Source organism: Girardinichthys multiradiatus, chromosome 4, assembly GCF_021462225.1.
Source record: "Girardinichthys multiradiatus isolate DD_20200921_A chromosome 4, DD_fGirMul_XY1, whole genome shotgun sequence".
NCBI lineage: Eukaryota > Metazoa > Chordata > Actinopteri > Cyprinodontiformes > Goodeidae > Girardinichthys > Girardinichthys multiradiatus.
The window spans coordinates 32531488-32552088 of NC_061797.1; the positions used below are offsets into that span (position 1 = coordinate 32531488).

General features: G+C 37.1%; 1 protein-coding gene across 1 annotated transcript in view; it reads right to left on the reverse strand.

Annotated features, from left to right (window-relative positions):
* The window catches only part of LOC124866622 (CUB and sushi domain-containing protein 1-like), a 436935-nt gene that overhangs the window by 276560 nt on the left and 139774 nt on the right, over positions 1-20601 (reverse strand). The window contains exons 4-5 of the mRNA XM_047362500.1: positions 6206-6400; positions 4156-4363 (exon numbers count right to left, since the gene is read on the reverse strand). Coding sequence (XP_047218456.1) covers positions 4156-4363; positions 6206-6400 — 403 coding nt within the window. The remainder of the gene's footprint in view (positions 1-4155; positions 4364-6205; positions 6401-20601) is intronic.

Sequence of the window (20601 nt, forward strand, 5' to 3'; positions counted from 1 at the left end):
TGTGATTCTTCGTGTCTGTTTAAATCGAACCAAATCTGTCTCTATGAAAGTCCAGCCTAAAAAAATCATAATCCACTGCAGTAATTTAATCAAATCTCAGCACTAGGAAACATGTTTAAACACATCACATGAATGCAGGTATATTTATGGGACAAAAAAGGAACAAAAAATAAAACTAAGTTGGTCATCCAAGAGAGTATTTGAGCAAACAAAGCATCATTTCAGCTGAAGAAAATGACAGTAACAGTATTATTCTGCCTTGGAATCCTGAAAGGGAGGAGCACAAGAAAGAGGTGAGCAAAGACAAGGTACAGCCAGAAGGATTTCCGAGAGAGCATAGGGTATGCGAAAAAAGGGTTAACGAAAAAGAAGGGAAACTAAGGTGATGGGTATAGGTTATAGTGTAGAGACAAAGGAGAAGGGACTTTAAGAATGAAAGCAGAAAACAGCCTCAGTTGAATTTTTATAAAAAATGGTGTTCATATCAGCTTGTATGATTACCGTTCAAGGTTTTTAATGACATTAACATTAGGATTAGCTGACCATGAAGTAACTAGAAAAGACCTGATGGTATGCAATAAAGCATTCCTTGGATATGCCCGAACCATGTGTTCTGCAATAATGGAAATATCATGACGTTATAAAAGTAAAAAAAAAAAAAAAAGAGCAATAAATTGTGACAATCACTGGCTTGTTACATGCTGAAATTGTTTTGTCTGTATTTCCATTTTTCCTTTTAGATATATATATATTTTTTAATTTGGCTTTGTTTTTGCCATTTCATGTTTAATTCAAGAGCCAATTTGCGAAGGGTAGACAATTGAATTTTAGAATCTCTACAAATGGAGCTCTTAAGGAATGTGTGCAGTGGTCCCAACCAACCAAGAGTGGTTGAATGAAAGAAAACAAGTGATTACAGATTCACTTGTCACTGACTGTCCATGACAGGGTCAGGAATACTGGTTCCTGACCCTGTCATGAAAAACCATATTGATGTACGTGGGAAGTGAAAGCTGGCCTCTGTTGTCTTATCCAATAAGAGGCACTGCTGCCCAAATTGGGAAAAATATGACTGCTGGATCCAATCAAAAGTGTCAGAACAGATGGTGCACTTTGTTGAGTAAGGGGCCACATAGCAGCACTTGGTTTCCAACACCAAAAAGATCAGTGCATGACCATGATGTAGTATAAGAAGAAGCAAGATTTGATCAGACAATGTCAGCTTTTTAGCATGTGGATGACTTGACCTGACTTGACATCAACCTCCAGATGACATGGCGGTGAAGCACTGCAGCGCTAAAGATAATGATCTATTGGAAAACATTGGGTCATGCCAATCCTGTGGATTTTATTATGTTTATAAAATACATTTTTGTCATTATATTTAGTCATTGTAGGAGCCCGTTCTTAGTGCAACAATGTGGACTCCCATGTATTGGAAACATTTTTCAAGGATGGACTGGAGGTTGTGGTTCCTCCAGAGCTCAGTTGAGTAATTTACAACATTTAGTATATGTGGAAATAAACACACATATCATCTATAAAGTCCTGAGCAAATTTGGGCAAAATGTCTATAGACATCTAGGCCAAAATTGGGCTAAATGTGGGCTAAATATGAAAGTCAAGGTTAGAGGACCTCTAAAACAGATTTCTGACATGGAGCAGATATCTCTGTTTAGCTTAATGTGAACAAACCTAACTTGCAATGAAGAACTAAAGCCAAAATATTCATGTTCAAGCAATATTTTTACATGAGCAGAATTACCAGCCACAAAGTTGGAATGGGACAGAGGTTACTGAACTTGTTAAAATCTTCTTCAGTTGACTTGTTTATGCGCAACAAATATCAGGATATATAGACAAAACTCCATAAGGAAATGTGAGCATTTAATGACAGCTATGAAAAGATACAGCATTAAAGTCATGTTCATTGCCTTGAGAGATATGACTTAAGTGATGTGAAGGAGTCCAAAACCCAGTCTATCAGGGATTATTTGGTTTAATGTTCTGTGTGACTATTTCTCCGTTATTTATGGGTATGTGTATTTGACAGCTATAGCATTACATCAGCCTTACCAGATTCCAAACAGGAACATGAAACAGGAAATTGCTTTTGGAACAGCCAATCAGCAGAAGCCCCACATAAACAGGAAGGACCTGTCAGAATGGTCATGTCAGGTGCCAGTCATTTTTAAAATGGCCTGACCGAACACTTAGTGAAACGTCTATCAAGTTTTAATGCTTCTTATGGAGAAAGGTGTGCCACACATTGTATCAATGTGTGCTAAACGGCTCTTCAAGCCTCTGAGTGTAATTTTCTGAGTAACATGTCTTTTCCCTTTCAAATTTAATCTACCTATAGTTCAAATCTTTTTGTTTTTGATGCAAAATGTTACACAACATTGTGATGGTTTGTCAAACAGTAACAATAGATTAATTATCGGGTATTTATCTATTTGACCAAATAAGATGAATGCAAAAATAACTCGGTGTTGGGTGTAATCTCACTGCTAAAGGTCGTATCTTCTCCCTGCATTGCAGTGGGTGGGCTAACAGGGGTCCCTTAATATTACACTGTCAGAGCCAGGCTTTGTGTTTGAGTAGTTGAGTGTGTGTAATCTGTCATAGGCTGGTGAAACTATCAACAGCTCACCCTGTCAGAAGGCCAGTTAAGGGATGACACACATCAAACATGCACACACATAAACACACAGTGGTATCAAGAGAATACATTGGATGATGTGTGCTGCTCTGTCAGTGACAGTGCTTAATGCACAATCATTCTCCCTTCCTTTTGTTTCCATTTACTGCTCTCCTTCCTGTGTCCTTTGCTCAGCCGATTTGTCTGTTGACAAATTCATCATGTCTCCACAAGAAAGCACAATCATAAACTATCTTTACATATGGAAGACATTGTTCGAAGTAACGAGTAGAAAAATGTAATCTTTAAAATCCGTTTTAGAGATGCATTCATAACTCAGGGAGCTTTTATGTAGCAAACTTAAAAAATCTGTTGCTGCAGTTGTTTTAATTTCCATCAATATATGAAGAAAATAACCATACGTGGTCGGATTTGATCTAAATTACTGGACTGAAATCACTTGTAACTTTCTGTTGTTTCACAGTGCTTCAACTACATTTTTGAAAACCTAAGCTTCATAACAAAATGAGCATAGACAAGTGTCAGAACGTCATTCAAACACACTGCATGATGGATAAATCCTTGTTAAGATAAGGTAACTACTTTTTCCAGACTAATGTGAAACAGTAGCATGTAGATTTCTAGAGTAATGTAATTATTTAAAAGGCATTTTCTTAATTTGTGTATCCCTATTAAGCACAAACAAACCCTAAAATTGAAAAAAAAAACAAAAAAAACATTATTCATCTACTGCAAGTTTTTAAATAGGGTTGGTTCAAGAGGTCTGCCATTATTGAGGCCAAATATCCTTTTCTGCGTTTCGCTCCCAATATTTTCTCAGTGGCTAGACAAAGTGAAAACCCCCTATGCTTAAACATGAGCATGTCTCCTCACTTCCACAGCCTGTTCTAAGCCTTCAATGGATATGTGTGATATCCTGAGCAAACCAACCTAAATTCCAGCAGTACTCTAAATTTAAAAAGCAGAATGTGTTCTGAGGTGCCGGTTTTTAAACACGACCAAAGAAAAGGGTTTTGAAAACATGAAATGTATCACCTGCTCCATATAAATCTGAATATTAACAGGACTCATGCAAAGGTAATAAATCAGCTGTAGTATCTGTCCACCCCAACAACATCATTAATTGTCTTATAATAATAAATGTCCCTCTTCCAAGTGTATGTGACTGAGAACACTGAACCAAAAAAGGCAACTATTCTCTTCATTTGTTAAAAAAAAAGAACATTGGTTTTGAAAGTTGCACCAAACCTATTCTTTCTGTGTGTGTTACATTTACTCTTGTTTATTTTGATTAATGACATGCATTAATATATACAGTAATTGACCTTTTAAATGTCAATGGTGTTTGTGTACATCAGTTTTCACTTTGTGAACAAACCTCTCAGCCTGTGTTGGACCAGTCATGTGGATCCTCAGCAAGACTCCTGTGTCTTTAACAACATTTTTTTGTATTTGTCCTTAGCACTGAAATTTGTCTACAGCAAGATTCTTACCATATTCTTGGTGCTTCTGTCCCGCTGATTTCCAGAAAGTCATATTTGTCTTCTAATAGGAAGTCATTGAAAACAAGAGCGATAGTGTCCCCAGGTTCAGCAAGGATTGACCATGTGCAATCCAGGTTGTTGTCATACTCTGCTGGGTATCCTGGGCTGGTGATTGAGCCTGCAGTGCCTCGAAACGTACCACCACATGCTCCCTCGGCTGGTAAAAGATGAAGGACATAAACATAGAAATAAGCATAGAAAAGGCAACCCTGCAATATGTGCCCAGCTGTTTTACTTCTTACATCTTATATTGTGATGTAATATGTTCTTGAGTCAGCTTGTTTTTGAGGTGTATTCGTTAAATTTGTTTAATATTTTTAATGTGGTTTGTTTATAGGGAAACACTTTCTCCATAACAATAAAAAAATTAACTTTAGTTAATACATTTTTGTTTTTTTACCCATGTACTGTGCTGTAGTCTTGATTCACCCCTCACTTTTGTCTATTTTACTATTAAGGACCCAGTAATACCTACAAACCTTACAGTGAACTATCTATATTTATGCAGGGTTTTTGGAGGTTATATACAGTTTTTCTTCGGACTTTAGTTGTTTTTCAGTCATATCTCTTTTTAGTTCGGTGCCTAGCCATTTTCAGAAAAACATATTTTCTGTGAGGTCACCCAATTGTTAATTAATCAGGCATACAAAAGCAGATTGTTTTTTTTTCATTGAATGCATATGTTCATTGTTTCAAGGGACATGTCAGAATGACACAATTTCTTCCCATTCTTTCTAGTCTACAAAACTAATATTAATAACACAGATACTGGATGGTACATGCAGTTTATGTAAATATATCTGTATCTTCAAGCTAAAATTATTTGTGTTTTTCTTTTGCTGACAAGATTAGTATGGTTTGTTTGTTTACCATAGATCACAACCTATACTATATGTACCGGTGGTAGATTTAGATTTAAAACAATTTTCATTCAAAAAAGATATTCCTTTCTGATGGACAATAAAACAAGAATCTGTCAAAAACTAGACATGTCATATGTTTATGTTTTTATTTACATTTGTATCAAAAATTGGCTAGTTGAAAATTATGCAAGTAATAAAAATTGCACTGGACCTGAATAGAAACAGTCTGTCAAGTAAAAAAGGTGTTCTTGGTAACATTTAGATTTTTTGTTGGTTTTGTTGCCACATATTTAAACTTTGTCCTGATCAAGCTGAATAATGTTCTCTACTGTGCATGACTTATTATGTAATGTACAAATAAAAGCTCATCAATCTGCTGTGAGTCATCAGGTAACAGAGCAATGTAAATCGCTGTGTCAACAACTTAGCTATGACAATTAATGCCGTATGTCCTGAGTATCTTTACAGGATTGACCATCACAATGTATAGATGTATACATTAGGTGTAGGACCAAATCTTGAGCCTTGTGGAACGCCATATCTCACTTTATAATATGATAATAGCCACAGATAACAGTTTTAAAACTTATGATTAAGATTCTTTCAGTTGGCCATTTCACTGACACCACTAGATCACCAGAGCAGGTCATCAAGCTTATGTGCAGCTAAAGGTCTGCAGCTCTCACACAGAAATGCACAAGCACTGTCTGTGTTGCCTTGGCAGGATGAAATATATCACTGCGTTAGCTTAGGTTTGTCAGTGAGGTTTAATTCCTTATGAATTCTGTATACATTCTGCAACATTTATTTGATGGAAAAACAAATTTTTACCAGGTTGAAACACAGTGGCGGCATCATCATCATAAGTGATAAATATGACAATTTAAAAAAAAGAATAAAAAATTTATAATTTGTTTCTGCTTTGGGTTCATTGCAAACATAGAAACCCGGGTAATGAGTAAAATATCCAGCTGATGCAAAAAATAAAATAAAATAAAATTTATTTCCATCTCAGTTCCACTGAAAAACGTTTACTCAACCAGATTAGCAACAATCAGTTTTTGTCGCAGTCATAAATCAGCAACAGTGTGATAATATTTTTAAATGAAGGAAGGAAGAAAAAAAAGAAAGCGTACCTCGACAAAATGGTGATGGGAAGTCCCACTGTGCTCCACTGCCAGGTGATACGATGCATGTGAGGATACTGTGACCTTCCAGCACGAAACCAGACTCGCAGCTGTATCGGATCTTATCCCCCATGTTGTACCTCGATCCATGAATAATTCCATTCGAAATAAGGCCGGGGGTGCCACACATGTGGCTAGGCAGGACTAAATGCAGAGGAGAGGAAAAAACAAATTGTTCTGATTATTTTAACTTTAAATAATATTTCATGCTAATAGAGAAATTCATATAAAACTGAGTTATACAATCTAAAGAAACAAGAGCTGAGGCGCTCAAAAAGAAGGACATCTTTGTCAATATATGATGCTAAACAGTCAACTCCCTTACTTATTTTTTTTTGTCATCTTTAAACTATTCATATTTTATGAAGAAGACAAGATGTACAGAAAACAAAACTTCTAATTTTCTATACAGATTTTGTTTTGACCTAAACAGTGACAACAGCTGAAATAGATAAAAACAAACCCACAGAAAAATTCAGCAGTGCAAAATACCAATAGTAAGTTAATTTGTTTTTCCAGAGTCCTAAAAATATTCCATAGTGACTGCGTGGTATTTAGATGTCTGGCTGGCGTTTTGCCTCCGATGTGCATCTGTTGTTGCCCATTCTTAGATGACACAGCTAGTTCTACAGTGGGAGCTGCTACAGGCAGCTCATAGTGTAACTAGGCCAAAACCAACTGTGACTGTAGCCAACGCGCCTTAGCTCCACAGAGGGGCCAGATACACAGTGGCTGCACTACAACCTGGACAAACTCCACAGGCTCTAACCTCGCCGTACGCTGTGTGTATTTGTATAACTGGAGCATGTTAACTTGCTTGGTGTGTGATGCGTATATTTAATGGCTCTGATGTGTGTGTCTATCTTTGGGGATAGAGAGCAGAGTGTGTCTGCATGTATGGGGTTTTCAGCAAGTCAATCTATGCGTTTGTGTGCACTGTTCCAATTAAACGCCAGCATGGTAATTAGACAAAGCTTCATCCTGGAGACCCTGAGAACTAGGACAGAGAGAAAGAGGAAGAGTAGGGGTGGAAGGAAGACATAAAGAAGGCAGCAAGTGGTTTTAAACAAAACGAAAGATGAAGCGACAGACATAAGAAATGGGGGACAGACATAGAAGTGATTGGAGGAAGACAAAAATGACAGGACAGAGGAGGAAGCAAAGAGATTTCTTACAGAGATGAAAACCAGGGTGAACTAATTGCAATGTACTCTAAATATTTATAATTTACTCTAATGGACTCATTATTTGGTTTGTATGTAGTCATGCGTCAGAAGCAAGTAACTCACAGTCAGCTGACCATGCTGTCTTCTTAGCAAACATGCTGTCTGCCTGTTTTGTTTTTTTTGTTTGTTTTCTTTAACTTTAACAAGGTGAAGAACACAACTGAATCCAGAATTTACACTACAGCAGGGCAGCAGGATGGAAGGAAACAATGAATAGAATTGAAAATGAAAAGAATCAGCAATCAAAGCCACATTGTTAGTCACATATTGGACAGCTGAGTCATGTTTCTGCCAAGCTGGTGTGTTAAAGGAAAAAATAAAATACCTGCCTAGTGCACAATGGATTTCCCTTATTTGAACAGAGGAAGACAGCAAAAAGAATCAGGGGGGATTTCCGTAGGACATAGTGCTCAAATGTATTGCTACTACCCTGCAAATTATGTGCAGATCTACAGCTCCAACTCCATGAAGCAATGCCCTGTTGTCTCTAATGGTAAAGCTACTAGACAAATTCCACGTCTGGGGACAAACTGTTAGGAGTGACCACTTTGGGATTATCATGACAAGAACTGGAAAAAGGATTTTGTATTTATATATATTCACTTTAAAAGCAGACAGCTCTACTGATAGCTGCTCTTCTTCAACAGAATATACCATAAATACATAGTATACTGTTTCTTTATAAATTGTTCTCAATGCAGTGAATTTTAAGTTATATGTGAAAAACGTATTTTACATAAGGAAGGAATATTGTTTTACTTGCTTGTGAAACAACTTGGTGAGCTTATTTATTTCTCGAAATGAGTGAAATGTTTAAAAAAAAAACGAAATGTTTAAACAAAAACTTTGTTTTATGTATTTTATACATCATTATTTATTAACGTACAGAAAAAAAAATCAATATATATATTATTTATACTATTTATTTACATTGTTTTATCGTAAAAAAAAAAAGTAAAAACAGTGTAGAATGTATGCATATATAATTTTGAATTAATTCTGATCCTGTTTTTGTTGCTGCTGATGTTTTATTGTTATGTTATGTTTTATAATTATAAAATAATATAATAATATAATTCTTACCAGTTTACTTGAAATGTCTTGATCATTGAATAATTTTGTGATTTTGCCTTTAGGTTATAGTGATTATGATAAAGGACATCAGTTTGTATATAGAAGTTGCAGAGAGGTTTGCAATGTTGCCAAAGTAGCACTTTTGTCACTAGATTTAGTGCCCTTCAAACTCCCTAATTGACTTTTATTTAAAAATTCGTCTAGAGCTGAATCTACCATGCTTTTGGTAAACTGTGAAAGAGCTGCATCTGTTACCACACGCAGAAACAGGCTTAAAACCAGCTGCCAAGTGGTTCTCGCAGCATGGAGTCACATCTGGCAATGAGCTGCGCATGTGCAGAGAATTGCTTGCTCCATCCACATAAACTGCAAATAACTTTCTCTTCTTTTGCCACTGTTTCCAATTCTTTGTCAACTCACCAAGTTTTTGTTTACTCTGGTGATGGAATCCATACTTTTTCCAAGTTTTATTAGGGATGAAAACATAACACAACCAAACATAGACTGTATACAGAAAAATAATAATTAATTACAATAATAAGAAATGTAGTGCAATAAACATAAACAGCAATTACGTCAAAAATAAATTGGCCTTGCAGGGTTGTAGCTCTTTAATAAGTGATATAACATGTTTTTTAAACTGTATTAACAAACAGAAACATGGTAGAACCAAAACAGACAACAAAAACATAATAGCTTACACTTTGGATCTTTGACTACAGTTTCAGTGCAACCCTTCTACAATCTGTGCCCCTACTTGACCCTCCATAACGACACACACCTGTCTATAGAAGAGAAATTGCAACCAAAGTATCGATATCATCACACTAGTATCGATCCAATGCTCGCCATAATATCAATAATATTGATATTTAAAATGATACAGCCACCCAATTACACACTTGCTAGATCCTACTCCGATTTCTACTTTTAACACTGCTAAACATCAAACTAAATTTTTTTTTTTCTCGGGAAAACTGCAAATTACACAAACAGTGAACACTAGAGCAACCAAACTGTCTCAAATCTTATTTTTTCTCAGCCTCAACAATGCTTCAACAGAGAATATTACACCATAGAATCATCGAACGTCTACCACAACACTTACACCAGGATACCTAGTTTGTAGCTGTGAGTGTTTGCTAGAAATTTGATTTATGTGAGATTCAACTAATAGGAAGAAATAAATACATCATTAACAGAAAAAGAAAAACAAAAAAACAATAATCTGTTTGATAATGCATGTCCTGGGATGAAAATGTTTACACATGGTATAGAACAATAGGTCCAATGTCATAATGACAGAGCTGGTGAAATGAATGTCATGACTACATTTGAGTAGATGGTTAACTAAAATGGTGTAAAGCTCATTTTAAGGCTCCAATGCTCAGACTTTCTCAAAAGCTCTCAGTTAATCCTTTGTTTTGTTGTTCTTTTTTGGACAATGCTTTGATTTCGGAGCACAAAAAGATCCAACTCCCTTTATGGTTGAATTTAATAATAATAATTATGTAGATTGTGACGTTCTGAGTTACTGTTTCTGTTGTGTTTGTGAGTTGAAATCATTAGAGTTTATTACAGAGAAAAAAAGGGAAATGATCAATCTGGACCCAAACACGACACAAAAACTGGTCAGATGCTTTAGAGGACCCATTGTGTGGGCTGTGTGATCATGGAGAGTGCTCGAGATAATGTGGCTTGTAATCTTCACATTAAGCTGATTCTGTGGAAATAAAACATCCAAAGACATAGAAACAATGTTAAAAATTTTAACATCCCTGGAAATGTAAACTCTAATGTTTACAAGTCTGTGTCATTTTTGATAAACCTATGTTGTCTATCAAACAGAGTGGACTGAATTGCTGTCAAGGAAAGAGCACCACATGTCCAAATAACCTAAATATGTTAAACCAATACTGACTTAACTAGTATTGGGTGGCAGTTCCATCTAAAAAAATAAACTCCCTCTTATTATTATTCCTCCAGTGTACATTCTGTTCATTCACACGCTTTGGCAGAGAAGCTTAGCAGCACATTGTACTATGGCAGCCACAAGAACATGACCATCCTTTGACTTCCCAGCCAACAATTTGATTTGGGAATTGGATCCGCAGCTGTGTGGTCTGTAAGGCAATGGGGAGGCATTTTATCCATTTGCACCAGCAATCCTCAATGGAAAATATGACTACCAACCTATTTATCTCTGTGGTTTTGTGGGCATTCCTATATTTGTGTGTATGTTTGTGCTACTATAAGATTCTTTTAAATGCTCACATTACGAGTCCCATACTCCTAATTAGACACTGAATTGAGGAGTTGGATAGATGTTAGATTAGGGTTTGACAAAGAGATAGGGTACATCTCTACTGGTCCTCTATTGCACTGCCAGCTGTTTACAGCTTTAGGGCAGATTTGTGTGTTGCTGCAGCAACTCTAGCCCAGGATAATATTTTAGAAGGTATATAAGGTTGAGGAGAAAGTAAAAAAACAAAAAAAAACAAAATGGAAGGAGTTAAAATTTTTATGTTCCAAAGAGATATACAAGTTTTATAATTGAGGGAAAAATGGAAGATAGAATGAAAAAAAAATTAAAAGCCAGAAAAATAAAATAATAATTTAATAATTTTATAAATTAATTAAAATAATTTATTAAATTATTAACAAATTATTTTCACAGTCAAGATCTTTTACATAATCGTATAATTCCATTGTGAAATTGTTTCACCCATCTAAATAAATTATTAACTTTTCAGAGTTAACTTTTTTAAAGTTAAATTTTTTACATAGTTTTGTGATACTTTTTTTATTTTGCGTACGTACAATAAACATACTCCAATTATTATATTCCAAAACTATTAAGTTGAAAACCATGTACAGGTCCTTCTCAAAATATTAGCATATTGTGATAAAGTTCATTATTTTCCATAATGTCATGATGAAAATTTAACATTCATATATTTTAGATTCATTGCACACTAACTGAAATATTTCAGGTCTTTTATTGTCTTAATAGGGATGATTTTGGCATACAGCTCATGAAAACCCAAAATTCCTATCTCACAAAATTAGCATATAATTAAAAGGGTCTCTAAACGAGCTATGAACTTAATCATCTGAATCAACGAGTTAACTCTAAACACCTGCAAAAGATTCCTGAGGCCTTTAAAACTCCCAGCCTGGTTCATCACTCAAAACCCCAATCATGGGTAAGACTGCCGACCTGACTGCTGTCCAGAAGGCCACTATTGACACCTTCAAGCAAGAGGGTAAGACACAGAAAGAAATTTCTGAACGAATAGGCTGTTCCCAGAGTGCTGTATCAAGGCACCTCAGTGGGAAGTCTGTGGGAAGGAAAAAGTGTGGCAGAAAACGCTGCACAATGAGAAGAGGTGACTGGACCCTGAGGAAGATTGTGGAGAAGGGCCGATTCCAGACCTTGGGGGACCTGCGGAAGCAGTGGACTGAGTCTGGAGTAGAAACATCCAGAGCCACCGTGCACAGGCGTGTGCAGGAAATGGGCTACAGGTGCCGCATTCCCCAGTCCTGGGCTACAGAGAAGCAGCACTGGACTGTTGCTCAGTGGTCCAAAGTACTTTTTTCGGATGAAAGCAAATTCTGCATGTCATTCGGAAATCAAGGTGCCAGAGTCTGGAGGAAGACTGGGGAGAAGGAAATGCCAAAATGCCAGAAGTCCAGTGTCAAGTACCCACAGTCAGTGATGGTCTGGGGTGCCGTGTCAGCTGCTGGTGTTGGTCCACTGTGTTTTATCAAGGGCAGGGTCAATGCAGCTAGCTATCAGGAGATTTTGGAGCACTTCATGCTTCCATCTGCTGAAAAGCTTTATGGAGATGAAGATTTCATTTTTCAGCACGACCTGGCACCTGCTCACAGTGCCAAAACCACTGGTAAATGGTTTACTGACCATGGTATCACTGTGCTCAATTGGCCTGCCAACTCCCCTGACCTGAACCCCATAGAGAATCTGTGGGATATTGTGAAGAGAACGTTGAGAGACTCAAGACCCAACACTCTGGATGAGCTAAAGGCCGCTATCGAAGCATCCTGGGCCTCCATAAGACCTCAGTGCCACAGGCTGATTGCCTCCATGCCACGCCGCATTGAAGCAGTCATTTCTGCAAAATGATTCCCGACCAAGTATTGAGTGCATAACTGTACATGATTATTTGAAGGTTGACGTTTTTTTGTATTAAAAACACTTTTCTTTTATTGGTCGGATGAAATATGCTAATTTTGTGAGATAGGAATTTTGGGTTTTCATGAGCTGTATGCCAAAATCATCCCTATTAAGACAATAAAAGACCTGAAATATTTCAGTTAGTGTGCAATGAATCTAAAATATATGAATGTTAAATTTTCATCATTACATTATAGACAATAATGAACTTTATCACAATATGCTAATTTTTTGAGAAGGACCTGTATATACTAAAAAAAGTAGAAGCCAATGATCCCCATGCAGACAGTTTTGATGCGTACCATGTGACCACAATTACACAGGGTCTGGTTACCAGCTACCACAAGACCATCTAACTGCAGATCTGTCACATGCCTGCAAAAGATGCCTAAGTACTTGAATAATAACAAAAAGCAAAGGTGCTGCCGAAAAAAGCAAGGACTGAAAAAGGAAAGTACTGGCAAATTTTACCTCAAAATGTGCAATACAGAAAAACCTTTTCAATTTAAGTAAAATATAAATAGTGTTCAGATCATTTGAGTGTATGGTATTAAGCTACACACAAATTTGATTGTCATGATAATCTTTTACACAGGACCCATGACGTCTCTGTAATTAGCTTTCATAACAAAACCAGCTTATACTGAACTCGCTAAAGGAAGCAGGGGTGTACACCGGATTGGGGAATGGAAACAGCAACAGATTATGACAATATTTTAAGTGCTAACAAGTTTGAACAAGTCTGTCTAAATCAACAACAGAAATAACCTTGCTACAGTGACATAGAAAAAAGGAAAATTAACAAAGGATAGGGAAAATTGTGATGATGATGATGATCCAGAGAGCAGTATGGGACTCTGGAAGGAGCAGTCTTTCACATTGATCGGCTAATCTCTGTTCGATCTAGAACAATTTGATGAAAATCCTGAGTCTGTTGGCTGCTTGAGTATGGGCTGAAGCACAAATCTCAACAAATTCTAACTTTGACCAATACACTGAGCAGCTCCCCCAAGTTGCATACAACTCCACAACAACAGCTGGACCAATCTAGCAGTGGTCCTATGTGAGACCATTTTACAACTTTAAAAGCTATTTCAACAGAATTATACAACAAATGTAACACTTCTAACAACCAAGGGGTCTTGAAAAAATCTCTCTGTATCATTAGAGCATCTAAAATAGAGGCTTCCATAAGGATTCCATCCTTCAAACACAGAAGTTGATGTTAAGAAACAGTTTTTCATTAAAGATTTTCTTAAAATAAAAATAAATATGTGCAAAAATCAGCTGTTGTTTAATGTGGTTTGTGAAAGTTGCATATATTTATAAAATTCAATTTATGAGTACAGGAATTAAAATTCTCTTTCAGACAAAACGACTGGAGTGAAATGAGAGTATTTGTACCCCTAACATGTAACATGCCACAAGCCACAGTTGGAACAGATGTACTGAGTGATGAACCTGGCAAAATTCACTAATTTCTTATTAAGTTTCCAGAGGGCTGCAAAGTTAAAATCAAGCGGAACCAGAACAAATGTCAGGGAGTGTGCATATTGCCAAACAGGAGTATGGGCAGATGATAACATTTGAAATCCATGTTAAATAATCCCCTTTTCGAGAGATCAAACTTTAGGCAGATTTCTTTAGAATGAAATAGTTATTCAATTAATTTGAATGTGACTATAGTGTATTTTAATTTGAAGTTTATATCAAAAATAAAAATCTAGAATCCATAATGTTTTAAACAATAATACACACATTCATCTAGCAATGCATGTGCAGTAAGTAAAGTTTTATAGCTGAGGCTATTGTTATTATGTGTATTAAGCACATTTTTCAATAAATTGTTGGGGTCCTAGTTAACTCATAGTGGCATTATTTTCATGTTAAACCTCTCTAGTGAAATAGCTTAAATGAGATAAAGGAAGGATTATCTTTGCTGTGAAAAATGTAGAAAGATCTCTCAGTGAGTCCAATCCATAATCCATTAAGACCTTCACTCAGATCCCAAAGTGTATATGTAATATTAAAATAGCAATCAGCATTCTGATATAATCTGTGCTTCTTAGTGTAGAGCTTTGTGGTTGGAAATATGTCAATGCCCCAAAGCTAAATGGACTTCCCTACACAGCAGGTCCTCTAATGGTGTAAATGTATTAACATCTTCACTGACATGTTGTACTTAACAACTCTATATGAACAAATTGCAGCGGGGCTTTTGGCCAGTTGTGACTACCAAAAGTAGTGGTTGGTGATCAGAGGCCCCTCACCACCTGCTGATTGCTGCTGCTTTTAATACATCAACAGCTAATGTGACACTTCAGGCAGTATACCCATATTAATCCAAGAAAAGAACATTATCACATTTTTCACATTCTGTGCACAGCTTTACTTCAATAAACTGTTGTGCACAAAATTGGATAACCAGACTGACTGAGCTAATCTTTAAAGCAACAATTTGTGGTGTTTCAACAGAAATTTGAATTGAATCATAGGGAGGTTCAAACAGTACATTAGGAGAGACATTTAAAGCATCATGAAAAACAAATCTAGCTACACTACCAGTCTAAAAGTTTGGACACACCTTCTCATTTAATGGTTTGTCTTCAGTTTTTATTCCTGTCTCTGGAAACTCCTTCAAGACTGTTGGAAAACAATTTCAGCTGACTGCCTCATGGAGCTCATTGAGAGAAAGCCAAGAGTGTGCAAAACAGTAATCAAAGAAAAGGGGGTCTATTTTGAAAGATCTAAAATATGTTTTGAGTTATTTCACAATTTGTGTTGCTACATAATTCTATATACTATTACAATGTAGAAAGTAATAAAAATAAGGAAAAGCCATACATTGACAAAGGCATGTCCAGACTTTTGACTGGTAGTGTATTTATTTGCTGGACCTTAAACAAGTAATGCCTTGCTTCTGGTATGTGGTGCTCTTTCCAAGTGCTAAATCACACTTTGGTTAGCAGTAGTACAGTTTCGACTAGGGAAGCACTGGTTCTAGTATCAAAATAATCAGTGATATCTTGGCGCCAATTGCTAGAGATGAATCTATAGAGACCCATTTTTGATAGTCTAACAATAGTTTCAGTTTTACTTGGAGTCATATTTGCACTGAAATAACAGTACTACACTTTATATTTGCATTTAACTTGCTATAGTTCAATAATGTTCAAATAGGGTAATACTTGCAAACTATAAATTGCAATGCACTTTCTGTATTTCTTCTTGCAACATTTTTTAAACAGATAGGTATTCTTCTGTGAACAGCACATTCCAATAGTTGTTGGCATGGTGATATACAGAACAGACCAAACATTTGGACACACCTTCTCATTCAAAGAGTTTTCTTTATTTTCATGACTATGAATATTGTAGCTTCACACTGAAGGCATCAAAACTACAAATTAACGCAATTATATACTGAACAAAAAAGTGTGAAACAACTGAAAATATGTCTTATATTCTAGGTTCTTCAAAGTAGCCACCTTTTGCTTTGATTACTGCTCCGCACACGCTTGGCATTCTGTTGAAGAGCTTCAAGAGGTAGTCACCTGAAATTGTTTTCCAACAGTCTTGAAGGAGTTCCCAGAGATGCTTAGCACTTGTTGGCCCTTTTGCCTTCACTCTGGGGTCCAGCTCACCCCAAACCATCTCGATTGGGTTCAGGTCCGGTGACTGTGGAGGCCAGGTCATCTGGCGCAGCACCCCATCACTCTCCTTCTTGGTCAAATAGCCCTTACACAGCCTGGAGGTGTGTTTTGGGTCATTGTCCTGTTGAAAAATAAATGATGGTCCAACTAAACGCAAACCGGATGGAATAGCATGCCTCTGCAAGATGCTGTGGTAGCCATGCTGGTTCAGTATGCCTTCAATTTTGAATAAATCCCCAACAGTGTCACCAGCAAAGCACCCCCACACCATCACACCTCCTCCTCCATGCTTCATGGTGGGAACCAGGCATGTAGAGTCCATCCGTTCACCTCTTCTGAGCCGCACAAAGACACGGTGGTTGGAACCAAAGATATCAAACTTGGACTCATCAGACCAAAGCACAGATTTCCACTGGTCTAATGTCTATTCCTTGTGTTCTTTAGCCCAAACAAGTCTCTTCTGCTTGTTGCCTGTCCTCAGCAGTGGTTTCCTAGCAGCTATTTTACCATGAAGGCCTGATTCACACAGTCTCCTCTTAACAGTTGTTCTAGAGATGTGTCTGCTGCTAGAACTCTGTGTGGCATTGACCTGTTCTCTAATCTGAGCTGCTGTTAACCTGCGATTTCTGAGGCTGGTGACTCGGATTAACTTATCGTCCGCAGCAGAGGTGACTCTTGGTCTTCCTTTCCTGGGGCGGTCCTCATGTGAGCCAGTTTCTTTGTAGCACTTGATGGTTTTTGCGACTGCACTTGGGGACACTGAAAGTTTTCCCAATTGTTTGGACTGACTGACCTTCATTTCTTAAAGTAATGATGGCCACTCGTTTTTACTTAGCTGCTTTTTTCTTGCCATAATACAAATTCTAACAGTCTACTCAGAAGGACTATCAGCTGTGTACTGTATCCACCTCTTGTACAACACAACTGATGGTCCCAACCCCATTTATAAAGCTTGAAATCCCACTTATTAAACCTGACAGGGCACACTTGTGAAGTGAAAACCATTTCAGGTGACTACCTCTTGAAGCTCATCAACAGAATGCCAAGAGTGTGCGGAGCAGTAATCAAAGCAAAAGGTGGCTACTTTGAAGAACCTAGAATATAAGACATATTTTCAGTTGTTTTACACTTTTTTGTTCAGTATATAATTCCACATGTGTTAATTCATAGTTTTGGTGCCTTCAGTGTGAAGCTACAATATTCATAGTCATGAAAATAAAGACAACTCTTTGAATGAGAAGGTGTGTCCAAACTTTTGGTCTGTACTGTATTTTAAACTAGAAAATATTAAATTTTTACCGTTATTTACAATGATTAACAATAATTAAGGATGATTTTAAACTTATCACAAAACATCAAATTAGATATTTCAGTGGTTATTGCACTGTTAAAGATATGTTAGCTAAACAAAATATTTATGTTTGTCAGTAGGGTTGCAACTGGATCTCATACCTCTTAAATTTCCAGTTGTACCGCTGAAAGGTTTCCCTTTTTATAGGCTACAAGGCCATTTAATTTGCCCTATCCCCCTATGACCCCTAAACAAATGGAACACCCTACTCTTTAGAAGCCTAGGGTTAAGGGCTAAGAGTGAGGGTCAAGGTGTGAAATAAGATTCAGTCATAATGGCATTTATCTGGGGTGGCTTGATAACCAAACTGGTTCTTAAAGTTTTTTTCATAAAAATGATTAATAGATTGAATTTATATAGCACTTTCCTAGTCATAATGAACAATCAAAAGGCTTTGCACTATAGCCACATTCACCCAAACATTCATACACAGATAAATAGATTGATAGGTGGCTTGGAGTTAAGTGCCTTGCCCAGGGGCACATTGACATGTGAAAGGAAGAAGCTGAAAGCAAACCCACAACTTTCCGAATGCAAGATGACTACGCTACCCACTGAGCCACAGTTGCCTCTGCTCTAGCAATGACAATCCTCTAGCATTGCTACCACTTTAGTAAAAAGTCATATGTGAACATTACAGGTCCTTCTCAAAATATTAGCATATTGTGATAAAGTTCATTATTTTCCATAATGTCATGATGAAAATTTAACATTCATATATTTTAGATTCATTGCACACTAACTGAAATATTTCAGGTCTTTTATTGTCTTAATATGGATGATTGTGGCATACAGCTCATGAAAACCCAAAATTCCTATCTCACAAAATTAGCATATTTCATCCGACCAATAAAAGAAAAGTGTTTTTAATACAAAAAACGTCAACCTTCAAATAATCATGTACAGTTATGCACTCAATACTTGGTCGGGAATCCTTTTGCAGAAATGACTACTTCAATGCGGCGTGGCATGGAGGCAATCAGCCTGTGGCACTGCTGAGGTCTTATGGAGGCCCAGGATGCTTCGATAGCGGCCTTTAGCTCATCCAGAGTGTTGGGTCTTGAGTCTCTCAACGTTCTCTTCACAATATCCCACAGATTCTCTATGGGGTTCAGGTCAGGAGAGTTGGCAGGCCAATTGAGCACAGTGATACCATGGTCAGTAAACCATTTACCAGTGGTTTTGACACTGTGAGCAGGAAAGTACTTTGGACCACTGAGCAACAGTCCAGTGCTGCTTCTCTGTAGCCCAGGTCAGGCGCTTCTGCCGCTGTTTCTGGTTCAAAAGTGGCTTGACCTGGGGAATGCGGCACCTGTACCCCATTTCCTGCACACGCCTGTGCACGGTGGCTCTGGATGTTTCTACTTCAGACTCAGTCCACTGCTTCCGCAGGTCCCCCAAGGTCTGGAATCGGCCCTTCTCCACAATCTTCCTCAGGGTCCAGTCACCTCTTCTCGTTGTGCAGCGTTTTCTGCCACACTTTTTCCTTCCCACAGACTTCCCACTGAGGTGCTTTGATACAGCACTCTGGGAACAGCCTATTCGTTCAGAAATTTCTTTCTGTTTCTTACCCTCTTGCTTGAGGGTGTCAATAGTGGCCTTCTGGACAGCAGTCAGGTCGGCAGTCTTACCCATGATTGGGGTTTTGAGTGATGAACCAGGCTGGGAGTTTTAAAGGCCTCAGGAATCTTTTGCAGGTGTTTAGAGTTAACTCATTGATTCAGATGATTAGGTTTATAGCTCATTTAGAGACCCTTTTAATGATATGCTAATTTTGTGAGATAGGAATTTTGGGTTTTCATGAGCTGTATGCCAAAATCATCCGTATTAAGATAATAAAAGACCTGAAATATTTCAGTTAGTGTGCAATAAATCTAAAATATATGAATGTTAAATTTTCATCATGACATTATGGAAAATAATAAACGTTATCACAATATGTTAATATTTTGAGAAGGACCTGTATTTGAAGTATTGCAAACCAATATAACCAATAATGCTAAAATAATTTGTGTTCAATTGAGATTTCATAAAAACATCAAGGGACAAAGGACAACAAGTACAATGAAGTAAATACTGCTTGGCTCTGTGCAGTGGGTCCTATTGAAGACTTTCATAAAGTCCCAATAATATCACAAATAGAAGTTTCATGTCTGCATTTATTGCTTTGGGAGATGGGACTTTTTGTTATCTCATACACTGAATGTCCAAAACTATGTGAACATTTGTGATCTTTTCGTTTTAGTTCTGGATGTTTAACTTTGGATTGGCTGTCATGTTTTTTTAGCATTAATTCCCAAAGATCATCATTAAAAGAGGACTAACATCACTTTTTCTACAACACACATTAACATAAAATACACCTCAGCCTAATAAATCAGAGCTAAGCAACAATGATAGCTTAGAAATTGGGTGCAAAAATTAAAATTAAAAACATCTATCTACATGTAGCTATACAGTCTTCCACCCTATATCAAACCCCAAATCCCATTTACAGCCACAAAATCCCTTTAAAAAAGGTATATTTCTGCTCGCCTTGAGTAGATGTATTAAAATGTATTAACACTGCTTTTCCTATGCTCCCTTAGTGGAAAATATATTAGCAAGGCAACTGACATTTCCAGCAGCGCCTCTCATCAATCATCTGCTAAACAGAGTAATCACTGTAGCAGCGACACTTTGTTAAACACAAGCTCTCCACAGCCTTTCCAGCTTGACTGGGGAGTCAGGATATATAAGATGGTAATGCACAATTCCCATGCTGGGAAGGCCAGCACTATAATAATAGGCAGCATGAGAATCAACAAGTATTTACCATCAGGCACAGATCAGGGACACAAGCCTAC